This window comes from Protomyctophum bolini (genome assembly GCF_963924005.1).
Source record: "Protomyctophum bolini genome assembly, chromosome: 12".
In the NCBI taxonomy this organism is placed as follows: domain Eukaryota; kingdom Metazoa; phylum Chordata; class Actinopteri; order Myctophiformes; family Myctophidae; genus Protomyctophum; species Protomyctophum bolini.
The window spans coordinates 22934822-22953042 of NC_137873.1; the positions used below are offsets into that span (position 1 = coordinate 22934822).

General features: G+C 45.9%; 1 protein-coding gene across 6 annotated transcripts in view; it reads left to right on the forward strand.

Annotated features, from left to right (window-relative positions):
- ptprfb (protein tyrosine phosphatase receptor type Fb) overlaps positions 1-18221 on the forward strand; it is a 194967-nt gene that overhangs the window by 158438 nt on the left and 18308 nt on the right. For 4 of the 6 annotated variants that reach the window (XM_080777291.1, XM_080777294.1, XM_080777293.1 and 1 more), the window contains 7 exons: positions 3392-3504; positions 7016-7048; positions 9039-9136; positions 11560-11683; positions 12571-12746; positions 15504-15623; positions 16036-16190. In XM_080777291.1, coding sequence (XP_080633417.1) covers positions 3392-3504; positions 7016-7048; positions 9039-9136; positions 11560-11683; positions 12571-12746; positions 15504-15623; positions 16036-16190 — 819 coding nt within the window. The remainder of the gene's footprint in view (positions 1-3391; positions 3505-7015; positions 7049-9038; positions 9137-11559; positions 11684-12570; positions 12747-15503; positions 15624-16035; positions 16191-18221) is intronic. The other 2 variants (XM_080777295.1, XM_080777296.1) reach the window with 1 other exon arrangement.

An 18221-nucleotide genomic window follows, 5' to 3' on the forward strand; every position in this document is an offset into this window, starting at 1 on the left:
GAGCTTTCTCACAGCTCACCGCTGAGGAGTGTCTGTTTGAGAGACCCTTTTTCTCCGTCCAATGCGCACACGCAGAATGACAGGAGGTGTAGTGGTGGGGGGGGGCAGCAGGAAGGGCCCCCCTCTCTCGCTCGACTGGCAGCGTGACGTGAAGACATAATGGCGTTCTGCTGAGGGCTTGTTTTTGTAGGCCCAGCCTGGACTGTGGGCCGCCAAGACCAACACACCGACGGCGAACAATGGGGGATGGGGGAAAGGTATTTTCCATAGGAGTCTAGTTCAACGTTAACTTCAACGTCTTCATCCCAGCTGCACTTTCGGTATGCAGGGTGTTTGAGAGTGTGGAAAGTTCAGGTTGAGCTCTAGTAGCTCTAGAATTAGCAGAAAAAAGGGGGAAAAACTAAACGGTTTGGACTCAGAAGAAGTTGTAGAAGTCTTGGGGGTCCATATTGACGATATTAATCCTTCTCTAATCCCCCCCCCCCCTTCCTCCTCCTCCTCTTCCTCCTTCTTTTTGCCCTCTGTGAATGCAGCAAACAGGAAAGGTGGGTAAAGCTACCATCATGCCTCAGTCACAACTCCCCTTCATTCAAATATACCCCCTTCATTTGTGTTGTGAATTTTGATGGTGCTCGTCCGTTCCTCAAGGGCTGCAGGGTCGGCCGATAGGCGTTCGGTCTTCCGTCAGCTAGTCTCGCTTTGAAAGACGACCAGAGACCAGTGCCTAGACCAATACATCTCGTGACATCACAACACATGGTAGTTGCTAGTCCTGCTAGTCCTGTCACCACCCCAATATGAAGTACAGCAATAAAGACCTTGCATTGCTTCTGCAATGCAATTATTCTTCTCGAATTGTTTCCACTCAGTTTTAGCAGTCACATTGAATTTAGAAGTCGCCAGACGTATCGGTAGGCGGAGGTCTCCGCCCACCCCCCCTCTGCAGACTAATCTTCATTACACCTACTAAAGAAGAGATGAAAGGGAAGTGGACTCTGCAGCCCTTGATAATTGGGGTCAAAGGAGCCCCATGGGTCACACACATCCATGTAACCAATGCATGTCCCACACCGTTTCCAGTGTTCCCCTCACATCTTCCTGTCCGCCGTGGTTTGTCTTCGTACTGTCTTTCATTATCCCTGTGTCAGCATTGGCCCTTCAAGATTGGCCCCATCTGAATTATACCAAGACCTCACCTGCTGCTGAATGGGCTATTGTGAAGTAAATGTCAGCCAGGGGAGCACCGCCCAAATAGAAATGTTCCCATCTTCTAAGCTGACATTTTCCACACGAGAATCCCTTTTTTAGAGATTTTTCAGCTCTTTTTCTTTTCTCGTTCCATTACCACTTCCTTGTGGGCAAAAAGCTCAACAAAGGGCTCTGTACTTCCCTCATTAAGCACAACCCCGGTCACATGCACACACACCTGCACACAGCTTTTGCCCTCCCAGCAAGCGTGAGATGAATACCCTTATTGAGCCGCCTGCCATGTTTAAGTTAGCCTGGCGTCAAAGCGTGGTGGAGATTGGCATCTGTTTGCTTGGGGAGAGGAAGAGAGGGGAGTGCAGAAATGCAGATCATAAAAATTTGCCTGCACTCCTCCACCCCAGCCCTCCCCCGACCCTCCCTCGCCCAGCAGTAGGCCCTGGGAAAACCGGACACGGGCTGGCACGGCTCTCACAGTCGGAGAGGAAAGAGATTCTCGCAGTAGATTAGTCGTCACGCAGTTAGCATTGGTTTAAGCCCCCCGCAGCATCGCATAACAGGTGGCGGCGGCCGTGGGCTAGGCGCTAGGAGGCTGAGAGGGGGACCCCGGGCAGTAGCTGTACGCCCACCAGCTTTATGTATTCTCACCACAGAAGGCACTGCTGCTGCCTAAACACCTACGCTCGCCACTTGCAAATGGAGTGCAATGAGATGTGAAATTTCCACAGGGCGCCCTGATGCTTCCTGACGCCCAGTTCCATTTGCATTCAGTCAGGGAGGCTTGCGTGTCTGCAGCTGGGTGGATGTGTGTACTGTGTGCGTGTTTGTTTGTGCACGCATGCGTGCGTGTGTCCAAGCCCACAATGTGTGTCGCTGTTCCTGACTAATTCACATATACACAAGAGAAACAGTGAGTGTATGCTCTCTCTCACACACAGTCTTTCTCTCTCATATATATATATATATATATATATATGCAGTATGCTTTACGCGTATGATTTACGTGTAATTAAATCAACAGATGCTGGTTGTCTGAGCATTAAACTACAGTCAGATTGCATTATCTCTCCCTCTCTCTCTCACTCACACACACGCACGCACACACACTCACACACACACACACACACACACACACACACACACACACACACACACATTCTCTCTCTCAAACGTCACATTCTTCTCTCTTCCCTTTCCCACATCTGTCTGATGGACGATTGGAGGAAGCCACAGTCGAGCTAGTCTGAGTTGTTTGGTTGTGCTACTGTATACAGAGCTAGGCTAGGCAGAGCAGGTGCTGCAGAACTGGTCTAATTACCCCATGTTGAGCCACCCAGTTGATGAGCTAATTACAGCATGTGCCTGTTTTTCCTCTCAATCTGGAAAGCCAGTAAACACAATGTGCCATTTGTAGATTAACACGCACACACACACACACACACACACACACACACACACACACACACACACACACACACACACACACACACACACACACACACTCTAGACATAGACATAGACACACAGACATTCACACAGCAAGGCAAATCAAACATTAAACCAATTGCTGTGCACAAACATACTGAACACATGTACACATGTACACATGTACACACACACACACACACACACACACACACACACACACACACACACACACACACACACACACACACACACACACACACACACACACACAGAGCAGCTGTCATCCATCCAGCAACAAACAAACCTAACCTAGCCAGCTCCAGGGAGATAACAGGATTTCTTCTAACGCATTAAAACCCTGCAGTTGGACAGCTACCGTATGGAGGAAGGCACATCCTAATTAATTCTCCCTGGTATGATAGTGTCACATGCCGCACACAGCACATCTAAAAGTTCACGACGCGCCGTGAGCTTTGTAGCTCTGCTATTTTCGCATATGACACCGGCAAAAAATATAAATCCGGCGTCAGGGGGGGTAATGCACTTTGCCAATCCTTTGAGCTTGCCCTCGAATGGGTAACCAATACTATTAACCTCATCATGTGAGACATCGCCACAGGCTACGTCCCCCCCCCCCCACGTCCTACGTCATCATCACTTACATTTGGATGAGGCCGGTGTGTCTACTACAGAGTAGGATGGTTGGAGACTGTCGCCGTTAACTCTCTCCCTTTCTCTCATCCTCTCCACCCTTCAGGAAGCGGGCATCTCCCCTGCCCAAGGACGAACACTCTGGCGGGGTGAAGGACTCCCTGTTGGCTAACACCTCCGATCCTGTGGAAATGAGGCGACTCAACTACCAGACGCCAGGTATGCAACAGTCTCTGCAAAACATTTTCAGTATATATACATACCATATGTGGTGTGTGGTGTGTATTCGATATACAGTAGTATCATAATATTATGTACAGGATTGATACATACATACTTGTTGCGTTCTCTACAATAACAATAACAGCTGTCCTGGTTATTCTGATTTTGTAACCATTGCCCTGGGAAACAGCTGTTAGTTAGCTAGCTATAGCTTGCTGGCTAGCCTACAGATGATATCCATATGATTTTTTGAGTGGTGCAACCACTCCTATAGACAGCTATGTGTATCGCTGGGTCCCTCAGCCTGGGTCTGTCTGTCCAAGCCAGGGGGGCAGTCAGACGGATATTTTGTGAAGCCACTAAGGAAATGAAAGTTCATATAATGGCCTGTTGTGGCGCTCTCATTGGGCTCAATAATAAACATGGTCATGAATACTTTTTGCTTCCAGTCACTAGTTTAAAGTCTCATTTCTAATGTCATAATATTCTTTTTGGAAAATTATGGTCCCATTTATTAGAAAAATGACCATAAAGTCGCGCATGTTCTGAGGGGCGTGGCTACCGTTACAGTCTATGAACGGGATCCCCCACCCACTCGAGTCAAAATAAAAACCAACGAAGAAGAAGGGGGAAGTCCCGCCTCGTTGTCTGGGCCAGCCAATGGGCCAGCTGGCCTGAACTGGGCCAAAACGGATCTAGAAAGATGGCGATTTCCATTGCAAGGACTGACAGGCTTCATTTTACGTTCACGTTAGACCCGCGGGACGCTTTGTCCATATTTTTTACAGTCTATGGTCCAAGCACGAAAATAGCGTTATAGCGTGTGTTCACCACCAAGTGTCACTGTTGCACAGCCTAACACAGACACACAGGCCAGGGAGGAGGGCTTGTACAGTACAGTATAGTACAGTGCAGTACAGTACAGTACAAGTATAGCACCACTCACTTCAGACGGGTCTGATTTTGTATCCATTGATACCGGTTCAGATTTATTTTAGTTTGGTGTGTGTGTGTGTGTGTGTGTGTGTGTGTGTGTGTGTGTGTGTGTGTGTGTGTGTGTGTGTGTGTGTGTGTGTGTGTGTGTGTGTGTGTGTGTGTGTGTGTGTGTGTGTGTGTGTGTGTGTGTGTGTGTGTGTGTGTGTGTGTGTGTGTGTGTGTGTGTGTGTGTGTGTGTGTGTGTGTGTGTGTGTGTGTGTGTGTGTGTGTGTGTGTGTGTGTGTGTGTGTGTGTGTGTGTGTGTGCGTGCGTGCGTGCGTGCGTGCGTGCGTGCGTGCGTGCGTGCGTGCGTGTGTGTGTGTTGCGTGCGTGCACGCTGAGTGGATGTTGACAAGGGTTTTACATATTTCCTAGTCAACAATAAACTGTTGAATTTCAACAGTTTAAAGTTTAAACCATCTATAGAAGTTTTGTGTAGTTTTCTTTATGGTTCTTTAAGCATATTATAGACCATACAAAGAATAATCATAATTTTAGTTTCAATGTACTGTAATAATATAGGATGCTCTCATATTATGCAGCTACTACTATTTTTCCACGTGTTAAGAGTTTTATTCCAAAACGGGGAAACAAATTGCTTCCTGCAATTGATCAGCAAAGTCATCCATATTTCAAAACACACTGCAAGATTGTGATGACTCATACTGTAACTGCAATGGTGGTACCACATACTGTACAGTACAAATTTGAGGTACAGTTAACATCGTTGTTCTTTCCTCAGCCTATTTGTGGCCAGACCACAAATGCGTTGCTAACACAATGACAGTGTCTAGCAGAACAACACAAAATTAAACTAAGTCTGCCCAAAAAGCATGTTGCAGTGCAGCTATCCAGTGCCAAGTTGCTGGTAAGCAGAGCTATGCGGCATGAATTCAGATAACATCAAGGTTCAACCGTTGAAGCCACCCCCCCCCCCCCCGTTCTTCTTGGCCTATCTCTCTCTGTCTGTCTGTCTGTCTTCTGTTTGTCTTCTGTCTGTCTGTCTGTCTGTCTGTCTGTCTTCTGTTTGTCTGTCTGTCTGTCTGTCTCTCTTTCTTTATCTCTTCTACTCCTCCTCCCACCCTGAGCTTTCTTTCATTCCCCCAGCTGGTAATGAGTCCTGCTGCCTCTGATGTCAAGGTGAGCCCAGGCAGAGGGAACAATGGCGCAGAGAGGAAATGTCAACTCTGTGTGCGTGCACGTGTGCGCGTGTGTGCTCACGCGCACAAAGTCCTTCTCATGGGTTATTATAGAGCCCACTCATCTTGCACACACGCACACACACACACGCACACACACACACACACACACACGCACACACGCACACACACACACACACACACACACACCCTTTTGAACCCGTGCAGAAGAAATGAAGAATTAAGCAGAGCTGCAGCTCTAATAGAGTGCTCTTCTCCTTCTCTCCCTTCCTGCCTCCTTTCTCTTTTGTCTTCCATTGCCCTATAGGCCTCTCCTCTCTCTCTATCTCTCTCTCTCTCTCTCTCTCTCTCTCTCTTTTGCAAACCCTCCCTCTCTCATTTATTCTTTCTCTCTCTCCTCACCCGGCCACTCCTTCAAACTTAGCCATTATGCCAGCCAACATAAACAAGTGATTTTTTTTTTTTTATCCTTCTGTGAGGAACATTATGGACCATATCTGCCTTCTCTCTCTTTCCCCCTCTGGTTCTTGGACACGCACACACAGCTGGGGAAATCCTTGGTGATCATTGTTCTGAAGTAGTAGTCCAGTTGATTGCATCTCTTTGAAACCCCTCACAGCCAGTTGCTCAGACCCAATCTGGGTACTCAATGGCAAAACAAAGGAAAAACTGCGCCCTGTGTGTGTGTGTGTGTGTGTGTGTGTGTGTGTGTGTGATTATTTTATTAGACAATAGAAAATGCAAACAGTACAAATTACAGTTAAAGCACATTGGTCTAAAAGGATAGCAACGAAAAAAGACCTTGCGGTCTTGTTTCCATTCGGGTCCAATACATTCATTCACAAACACAACAATGACAATAATCGAGATATTAAATACAAATAAATCGAAATACACATATATCAATCGGAGGGGGGTATAAGGATGTTGGGCAGCTGTCATTTGCAAACAGGATGGGGAACTAACAGCACACGCACACACATATGCACACACCACCTGCCAAATGCTGATAAACTCTTCGATGCGGCTGCTAAGCTCGCCTAATACAGCAGGCACTTCTGCAGGCAAACAGCCAGTCCGTTATCTTGTCCCTCCCAAAAAAGAAAAGAAAAAAAGAGGCATTTGGCATGCAAAATAAAAGAAGAAAAGTTAACTGCCGAACTTTGGATTCCACCGGCCACTTAAAAGCATAACCAATGGACAGGGTCCTACCTTGCGTATAGTTACAGCTATGCACTGCAGTGTGTACACATGAAAAATCTGCATTGAAAATGTAACTCTCGTGTACGAAAAGGCTGGTGTGAGTCTTTAGCCGTCTACTCTGATGGGTGTTTCTCTTCTTTCCTCTTCCTTCCACTCCTTCTTTTCTACAGGTCCCAGCTCTCATCGCTGCCCCAACACTCCAAGTTAGTCTCTCTCTCTCTCTCTCTCTCTCTCTCTCTCTCTCTCTCTCTCTCTCTCTCTCTCTCTCTCTCTCTCTCTCTCCCCTACTATGTATTTCCCACACGTGCAGTCTCCATCTCTCTCTCCCTCTCTCCCTCTCTCTCTCTCCCTCTCTCTCTCTCTCTCTCTCTCTCTCTCTCTCTCGTCTCACGCCATGTCTCATTCCCCCGTTGCAATACCGACGGACATCTCTGCCCACAACGAAAATACTGTCATTCGTCATTTGTTTGTTTGGTTATTTATTTATTTGTGGATCTATCTCACGGGGAGGAACCAAACTGCAGTAGAATGTGGGATTGTGGGATTTTTTTTTCTTACAAAAGCTCTCATTTATGCTGACTTTTTCCACGGCTCATTTTTGGCCAGGGAGCGTAGAGAGGTTCATGGGTAGCTGAGCAGCCAGTTCAGCTCACTGTCCATTAGCCTGGCTATCTTCCTCTTCACCGTTCATTAAACCAACAACATGACTGTAAAAGACCTGGCTGAATATGCACACACACACACACACACACACACACACACACACACACACACACACACACATACACATACACGCTCGTTAATATGCTTACAGGCAGGCAGACCCACTGCAAGATAGTATTAACCCATTTTGGGCGGGAAACCGTTTTGGTGTTAGCATTATGTTATGCTTTAGCTATTGAAAAATAGCAGATCTACAAGCTCGTAGCGCGCCACTCGGTGGCGCGCTACGAGCTTGTAGATCTGCTATTCTTGAAAAATCGAACAGCGACTGACATAGAAGACATTTTTTTAATCTGATCTCAGGTCAGAATGAAAACTGTCAGGATGTAGAAGACATTTTTAGAATCTGATCTCAGGTCAGAATGGGTTAAATTAGTCTAATTGGTCAGGTCTTGTCCCGTGCAATGGCCGCAGTTAGCGAGCCATTAGTCGTCAGTAGTCAACTGTGGCAATAATGAGTATGTAGTGGCGGCGTGTCCGATACCATAACCCATTATCTTACTCACATATATTCAGCCAAATCCCACTTAAAAAGGACACTACTGTTAATACAGCCACCTGTTTAAGGAACATGTGTGATGTACGCGCCGCCGACGTCTTAAATGCTTCTGGCGCTTCCTCGCGTGTCCACACACAGCCGCCATGCACCGAGACATGAGGCAAGTTCCCTGGCAATCCATTTAGGCACACAGCCATTGCCAAGTTCAGAGGCACAGGGGAAATTTGTGCCGGTAGATTAGCGATAAATCATCCAATAGCTCTGCGATGAGAAATCTACAGAGCAGCGGGGAGGATGGCTTGAATTTAATCCGGCCCAACAGGCCCTGGGCTAGGCCAAAAAGATAGTTTATTGTGGGGAGTTTCAAAGGAAGACGAGAATTGGCTGGTGACCAGTTTGTATTTATTTATTGGTTGGTTGGTTGGTTTGTTTATTTATTTTAATTAAATTTTAATTGCATTTTATTTTGTTTTGCTGTGTCTGGACGTGACAGTAAGACTGATATGTGGACTCATGATCATCTTGGTTGTCACCCGGCCACCATCTCTTCCATCAGAGGAGGGAACGTTGTGGGGGCCAGGGGAGATGTCTGCTTCCTGCTTCTTTTTCCTTCCAGGAGCATGCTCACTGCAGCCACTCATGTGCATATTGCTGTTCTTCACCCCAGCCCCACCTCCGCCCCCACTTTTAGCATGGCAACGATGTCACCAAATGTCACCAAACACTTTGTTCAACTCGTGCTCTCTCTCTCTCTCTCTCTCTCTCTCTCTCTCCCTCCCTCATGCATTCTTCAGCACAGTGCTCTCTGCTCACCGTTGCCACTGTGTCACCCCATGGTCCCACTGGCAGCCTCGCTCACACTGTGCTGTGGTCAAACAAAGTGTTGTTGTTATTGTCGTCGCCATTGTCTCTGAAAGGACCATGTCTGTTACTCCGTACTTAATGTTTCTCTCTCCTCCTTCCTGTCCCAGGAATGAGGGAGCACCCGCCCATTCCCGTGAGCGACCTGGCCGACCACATAGAGCGCCTGAAAGCCAACGATGGCCTCCGCTTCTCCCAGGAGTACGAGGTAAAAGATGGGAGAGGGTGGTTGAGTTGCTACATTTCCTGGGATGTAAATGTATCCCGTTTTGCCATTCTGTCAGAAGTGTCTTGTATCCCACAATGCACTGTGTTCTAATGGATTATGGACGGCCTCTTTTCTCAGACGTTCTACAGTCATTTGTACAACTCCATTAACAGGCCCACCAGGAAACCAACACTTACATTAAAAGGGAGCAAGTTGCCTTTCACAAAAGCTGGCAGGTGGCGAGTCGCTTAAGCAATCTGCGCGCGTCTCGATTATTTCCCAGAAGAAAGTTATTTTGCCATTTTCTCCCATGCAACTCAATGAGGGATTATCTCTTGTCAGTATGTACCCCAAATCCCCCCGTTAACCATAGCCTAACCCACACACACCCTTAAAAAAAAGTGGGAGAGAGCAAATTTGCATTTAAAGTGCCACATTTTTGTGAAGGGATTGCCGTAAGCCACAGTGTGAGTGCAGCCGCCTGTGGGACTATCTAAGGACACGGAGAAGAGGGCAGAGGCATACAGAGAAAAAAGAAAAAAAACGCTTGTGTCATTTGTTCCGACTGTTCACTTTATTCTCCCTAATCGGCCCCTATTCCCCATCGCTGACATCGCTGACACAACAAGGCAGTTTTCCTTGTTTTGTCTATTTAGTTTTTAGTTTTTCTTCCTAATTATATGGCTGTCTTTGCCTCTATTGAGCTACTGTAAACACATCACAGTGAAGCCATAAGAGTCTGGTGTGGCCACAGGCCATTACTGCTCGGCTCCACCTCAACCAGCCCCCACGTCCAACCCTCCCACACCCACCTGCACCCTCCTCCTGCGCTAGACAGATGGCCATCCATCTCATTGCTTTGTCACAGTCACAGTAGCTGGCCGCTCCCCGCTGTGACTTCCTCCGACGCTACCGTCGACAGAGCTCACAAAGGCCTCTCGTTCGTCCCCTTCCAGTTCCTTCCTCGCCAATTTTTCTGGGAAGCGGTCTGTTGCACATCTGTGACCCCCTGCCTCCTCGTCCTCACCGAGCGCCGGCATGCTGAGCAAATCACTCTGGTTAATGAGCGATGTTTGTCAACGCGGCGGAGCTACCGCTCGGCTCAACTCAGACAAGTCTGTCCTTTTTCTTTATCAGAGGAAGCAACGCCAAGCTGCAGCCTTCATTGCCGTTATCATTATCATTATCTTCCATCAACCACATTTCCCAACGTGTCTTAATACAGCCATTTTCCTATACCACCCCCACCCCGATCCCCCTTTCCCTCTCCACCTTCCCTGACTAACTTGTTTGCCAGTTGTCGTTGGTCTTGCGTGCCGCGCCGTCTTTGCGGAGCTTTCAAACTGGCGTGACATGTTTTGACTGCAAATGAAATGTTCCCTTTCAAACTGGCGGGTGTTGGCAGACAAATTGGCAATGTCTAACTCATCAGCGGCTGTAGGCCCGTATCCAAATGACTCCCACTATCGAGCAATTTGGAGCTCTGTTGGAGCCTTTCTTTGTTGACTGAGCAGGGCCCCTTTCAACTAAAAGATTCCACATCGCTCACGTATGAATAAAAAATAAATGTCACTGTAGTGTTCCCTGTGTTTTCCTTTTAATAACTTTCCAGACACTTTACAGTTCATCTCCAGGTTGCCCAGATGTCTATCTACTGTAGGACATAATAATAAAAGCAGTGATAGTGTGAGTGAATGAATTAGGCATTAGGCATTAGAAGGTCAATTTGAACATTCCTTATTCAGTCTTATTTATGCTGCCAGGTCAAATCTTAAAAATACCGTTTGAACCCTTAGCTCAGGGAAGCCTGGCATGCAATATGCATCACATAATATAAGCATACACCCTAATAATTCAATAAGTTTGAGGTACTGAAGGAATATCCAAGGTTCTGCTCTCACTCTGACTAGTTTTGCGAGGTGAAAGGTGTGGGAGAATTGATGGACATGGTTCCTTCGTGAGCTGGCGGAGAGATCGATGCCGAATAACAAGAGACTGTGTGACATTATCGAGCCAGGGGATAGGAGGCCGTCACATGTCGGCCTGGATCAATACAGGCCCGGCCCATTGTCGCCTCAGCCGAGGTGACGCATGACGCGAGAGGGATAGCGAGAGTGAGAGCGCAGAAAAATTAGTTTGGGGGGGGGGGGGGGGGATTCATGAGAATCCGCAAAAGACGATGAGAAAATGTAAGGGATTCAGATGGCAATAAAACGTAATGCAGTTAATCAGGTGAGGCTGCCTCAGTATAAGGTAATTCAATATGGCCGCCGCCCACATGTTTTGTGGACATCCCGGGGGCTTTGTTCAACTCCCAGGTGTAAGCCAAACATCCTCATCGATGTTCCTGGCGCTCTCTTCCCCCAAGGCTATACATCACCTCATCCACCCATCTTTTTCTCTCCTCTTGCCCTTTCTCACAGTCGATCGATCCAGGGCAGCAGTTCACATGGGAGAACTCCAACATGGAAGTCAACAAGCCCAAGAATCGCTACGCCAACGTCATCGCCTACGACCACTCCAGAGTGGTGCTCACCTCTGTCGACGGTGAGAGCCTGTAAACTATTCAACCATGCTTATTGACAGATCTGCCGTCAAAGGGATATGTACTGTATGTATTTATTGTCAGTTCCATTGTGCCTTTGCACTGTATGAAATGAAAGGAAATGGTAAATGGTCTGCGTTTTGTGAGCGCCTTTTTACATTGTGCATTACATTCACCCGTTCACACAGACATTCACTCACCTGTGCTGGAGGCAGCCATGCAAGCCTCCAACCTACTCATCGGGCGCTTATGGGTTCAGTGTCTTGCTCAAGGACACTTAAGCCCTACCCCTATTTTTTGAGTGCCCTCGACTGGTATAGTGGCCCTACAGAATGAAGCCACAAGTGTTTGTAATGGGACACTTAATCAACTTCACCACTTTTCTCACCCGAGTGGCTTTTTGGGAAATGAGGTAATGTTGACCATGTGTTGACCATGTGCTCAAACATCATTATCCCATAGCTGCACTTTCAAATGATGAAAATATAAATAATTATATAATGATGTACATTTAGTGTAAATAGTGTAAATACATAATGTACATTAATACAAAATATTATATACAGTCAGTATACTGTACAAGCAGCTGAAAACCGGAAAGACCAGACAAGTGACGCTGACAAGTCAGAGCAACATGCACTGATGACAGACACAAATAATACTCCTGTGGGTAATATTTGGCGGTGCAACATAGGTGTGAGGGCCGCATAGCTGCCCGGACTCTGGATGTGAGGGCCACGTAGCCGCCCGAACCTCTAGTACCATACTACTATATAAGTGCACAAAATCGCTGTCTGTCCGTGTATCGATCATAACCTGATACACCAGAACTCTTTTTCATGGCATATATTCATATATGTTTTTCTGCGTCAATGTCCTTTCGTTGCAGCTGTTCCCGGTAGCGACTACATCAACTCCAACTACATTGATGGCTACAGGAAGCAGAATGCTTACATCGCCACACAGGGCCCTCTGCCGGAGACGCTGAGTGACTTCTGGCGCATGGTGTGGGAGCAGAGATCCAGCACCATCGTCATGATGACCAGACTGGAGGAGAAGTCCCGGGTAAGGACAGGACTTTTTATACGAGCCTAGGCCATTTTACTCTCAAATATTCAGCCGATCATAGATGCATGAAAAATGGACCTCATGCAGTGGACAGGGTTTTATATATGGGTCACGGACAGCAGGAGAATGTGAATGTGGACGGCTCCCTAATCTATCAACTGTAGTTGAGCAGACTTTGAGCGCGGTACGAATATGTTTAACATCATGAATAGGAAATATGGCGATGCTGACAGTCAGGGGCCAGACCGAGGAACATTTCGCTCCATCAGATAAATATGCAATATTTGCGCGTACTTGAGGGATAAAGCTGCTGTTCTAGCGACGCTGCCAATCTCTGCTGAAACCCCTTAGCATTCTTACCACTTTACAACAACGGCAGTCAGATATATATAAGTCGACAGGTTGGCAGTAATACAAAATACATGTCAAGGTTTTGCTCCGCAGACCATTTAAAAAATTGTGGTTCAGATAGAAATCTGAAAACGGGGAACAAAGTGTATAGCCCGCTGCTATTTTATCTTCTCCTCCCAGTGTCTGGACTGCCCATCATTCTGTAAAGGCCATGTTTGATCAGGTTTTCATCAAGAGAATGGCGTGGTGGGCTGGGATCAGGCCAGCATGCATCAAGGGTCTGCAATGATGACATTTTATTAGCTTATCGCAACAACATCGTGACAACTCCATGTTGACATTATTTCCATGTTTTTATTTTAATGGAAGGATGACCGGGTCCCATCTGAGTCACATAACTTGTTTGGTTATGAAACATTTTCCAATTTCAAAATGTATCGTCAGCAATCTGAAAACAAAGCTGCTCAGCGTATTTCTTAATAACGTGACATTTTGCAGATAAACTGTTTAAAACTGACAGAATGTCTCTGGATAAACACGGGCAATATATGGTGGCTTAATATTGAGTGCATGCCTAGCCATAATGAAAATGTATCCCAAGAGAAGGTACTGGAAATGTCATGGTTTGTGAACTGATACTATACAGCATAATGTGTTTAAAAAAATAGAATATGATCCTACATGTCTGTAGAGAAGCGATCATTTTGTCAGCTCTGTCCTTAACAATAGCTATGTATTCTCCTTTAAATATTTCATCCTTAAAATAACAACTTTGCTTTCAATTATTTTTGTAAGAGCAGGTGTTACTTTCAAATTGCGGATATCTGACACACGTATAGGATTATTTTCCTACACGCGCACACACACCTGTTGTCATATGCCATAGCAATAAGTGGACACATATCAAGTCTACAGAAGCAGGCGAGCTAGAGCTTCCTTCACCAGCAGCCGATAAAAGCCCGAAAGGTCAGATAAGAGATAGAGGACTTGTAAATGAGACCAGAGCTCGTGTGTGTGTGTTGAGGCGTTCAGGAGCATGTCCCGCGTGTGCATTCAGATAAGAGAAGGTCTGTGACTGCGTCAGATCCTAAAAGCTAGATGGTGACATCTGAGGGCTGACTTTGAAGCTCAGAAAGATGACTGTAAAACCTGTATAGTGTGCGTGCGTGCTTACCGTGCATGTGTGTGTCTTTACTGTATGCATCGCTGCATGCTCCTGAGAGAAGCGTAGACAATGCCACCCAGTGTCTGACAGCACTGGCTACTGATCCATATGGATTTGTGTCCATCAGTCAGGGGAGTTTCTTGTTTCTCCCACGATCTGTACACTCTGCCTCTGAACAGGGTGCTGTCCAGGGTGAAATGTCCCGGCGAAGGGGAGGGCACATTTTTAGGAGGTGAATCAGTGTGTTGTCGTCGGTCGATTCGCACTGACTTGGAACGAGATGAAAGCTGCTCCGAAAATGTCAGCCAAGTTCCGCAATCCCTCTTCTTCACTCGTTCTGAATCAATAGCCACGGGCTCCAAGTCCCAACAATTCTGACATTCAGAGTGTATTTCCATTTACACTTTGCACATGGAATAAATTGTTCCAAAAAGACACATTGGAGATGGCCCAGGTTTTGCATTTTTATATCGTCAGCATTTAGGTGATTCTCTTTCAGACTCGAGCTGAGTGAGCACGTACCTCACAGTTTACCGGTGCTTAGGTAATGAACACGACATATGACGTGCATCAGTTGATGGACTGCCTGCCGCGGGGATTGACCTTTTGGTTACAGAACAGTCCCTCTAACCACCACTGCCGGCGTAGACACCACAGAATCTAACCGATGAGGTTTTTATTAGCCGCGTACAGGCGATGGTCCTCTCTGTCAATAAATCTTTGACAGTACATAGAGGAGCAGGGCGCTGCCATTACCTCCGGCCTCATCGTCCAGCTTGTCCCATGGACATATGGAGCCAGGTGGCCGGGCCTGCTGTCACGTCACAGCAGTCCTTTTGCTTTTAGACACATGTCTCTCTACCTGGCAGCGCCCGGTGATCACAAAATGTGTGCTAAAAGCCACCATGACAAAGCGATGCAATGCGCTGTGAAAATAATCATCGGCTGGTCAGACAGAGTGGGATGTTTTTAATCGGTGCTCAGAGTCCCCCTCATAAAGACAAACATGCTTGATGTGCTTGACTGCTACATGGTAATTCTGGAACTGATTGAAATGTATCTAAATGTATAAAAATCTGTCTCCGTGTGTGGCCTGGTAGCTCTGGGCTCTCTAAGCATATCCACCACCCGTCGTTCAGTGTCTTTCTGTCAGAATTATTCTATTTTATTCTTTGCTCCATAATGTATCCCAGCATGCTATTATAGTGCATTGCTGAAAGTGCTTCTTGTGCTCTCAGGTGAAGTGTGACCAGTACTGGCCGGCACGAGGGACGGAGACCTACGGGATGATCCAGGTCACCATGCTGGACACAGTGGAGCTGGCCACCTACAGTGTTCGCACCTTCGCCCTCTACAAGGTATGTGGGCCATTCAAACACAGAGGAATGCTTCTCTCTAAGGTTCCATTATTGACGATAGCGACGGGAGACATTCACATTACCAGTATTATTTTAGTTGGCTGTTTTTTTGCACCTGTGCATGACACGTGACAGTATGGTAGTGAAGCTAACAAGCAGTTTCGAGAAGGGGGAGTGAAGGACATGTGGAGAACAGCCAGCCCAATGTGACAAGTGTCTAGTGATGAGAAATAGCCAATTAAAATCTCAAAATGTCAGGGTGTCCCTTCAAGCTCATTTTAAGTATTCTTACTCTATTTGCACTTTTCAATAACCCCCCCTCTTTCTGTCTTACACACGCACACATACACACACACACACACACACACACACACACACACACACACACACACACACACACACACACACACAGAATGGTTCTAGTGAGAAGAGAGAGGTGAGGCAGTTCCAGTTCATGGCCTGGCCTGACCACGGTGTGCCTGAGTACCCCACCCCCATCCTGGCCTTCCTCAGAAGGGTCAAAGCCTGCAACCCCCCGGACGCCGGGCCTATGGTGGTCCACTGCAGGTGGGATATCTGTTGTTTATGAAGTGAAAGGTTTGGGTCCGGCAGTGCATACTGGGTTAGCATAGAACTGGCCTGACCAGGACGTGGATATTCTGGAAGTATATTGGGTATTGCAACTGTGCCTACTGTTTGGATGTTGGGAGGCTTCGCACTGTAACTGTTTACCATGCCAGTTTCTGTGATAAATCAACTGGCAAATTAACTGTTTTTTATAGGAGCTGCAATGTAAGCGCTCACTTGATAGTATACCGTATTCAGTTTTTATGTTCTGTTGTTCTGGTTTTATGTTTCCTCTGTAAAATTGTTTTTGAGTGGCCGCTGAGACGTGCTATGTCACTATATGAATGTCTTTATATCGCTTCTTGTCTCTACTTTATAACATCCACACTAATCATAATCATAACATAGTGAGGTTAGTAATGGCAACAATAATAATATATAATCTGATTAATGTACCGGTATATCGTTGCTGTCGCACAGAAACCTCGTATCAACATCTTCTTGTTTTGTTTTCTTAAATGAATGACCTACTCTGTCATACTACAATGTCACACAAATGTGTGACCTACTAGCTCGCACCGTGCCACAATGTGAGCTTGTAGATCAGCTATATATTGAATCAATGAAGAGTATTAACAAGAGCTTGTTGTGACTACTTTGGATCCATTGGAACGTAATGGCACGTTTTAACAGTGGGCGACAGCCTGGGGTATTCCCCGGAAGTGTGTTATTTGTCTATGGGACTCAGCAACTACTGGCAATAGCAGGCGAAAAATGGGCAAAGGAACGTCATTCAAAAACATGAAAATGTTTTATCTTTGAACGACATCGTCCGGCGATAGCCAATCAAACTCATGTGTTGCTTTGTTTACCCTCCACGCAAAACCATACCACCTACAGTATACAACATAGAACATATACAATAGAACAGACCCATACCACCTACAGTATACAAGGACATAGAACATATACAATAGAACAGACCCATACCACCTACAGTATACAAGGACATAGAACATATACAATAGAACAGAACCATACCACCTACAGTATACAAGGACATAGAACATATACAATAGAACAGACCCATACCACCTACAGTATACAAGGACATAGAACATATACAATAGAACAGAACCATACCACCTACAGTATACAAGAACATAGAACATATACAATAGAACAGACCCATACCTACAGTATACAAGGACATAGAACATATACAATAGAACAGACCCATACCACCTACAGTATACAAGGACATAGAACATATACAATAGAACAGACCCATACCACCTACAGTATACAAGGACATAGAACATATACAATAGAACAGAACCATACCACCTACAGTATACAAGGACATAGAACATATACAATAGAACAGACCCATACCACCCACAGTATACAAGGACATAGAACATATACAATAGAACAGAACCATACCACCTACAGTATACAAGGACATAGAACATATACAATAGAACAGACCCATACCTACAGTATACAAGGACATAGAACATATACAATAGAACAGAACCATACCACCTACAGTATACAAGGACATAGAACATATACAATAGAACAGAACCATACCACCTACAGTATACAAGGACATAGAACATATACAATAGAACAGACCCATACCACCTACAGTATACAAGGACATAGAACATATACAATAGAACAGACCCATACCTACAGTATACAAGGACATAGAACATATACAATAGAACAGAACCATACCACCTACAGTATACAAGGACATAGAACATATACAATAGAACAGAACCATACCACCTACAGTATACAAGGACATAGAACATATACAATAGAACAGACCCATACCACCTACAGTATACAAGAACATAGAACATATACAATAGAACAGACCCATACCACCTACAGTATACAAGGACATAGAACATATACAATAGAACAGACCCATACCACCTACAGTATACAAGGACATAGGTAATGACAGCAGGAACGCCCTGCTGTCACTAGCAGATTATTATCGCCCAGAGTCAC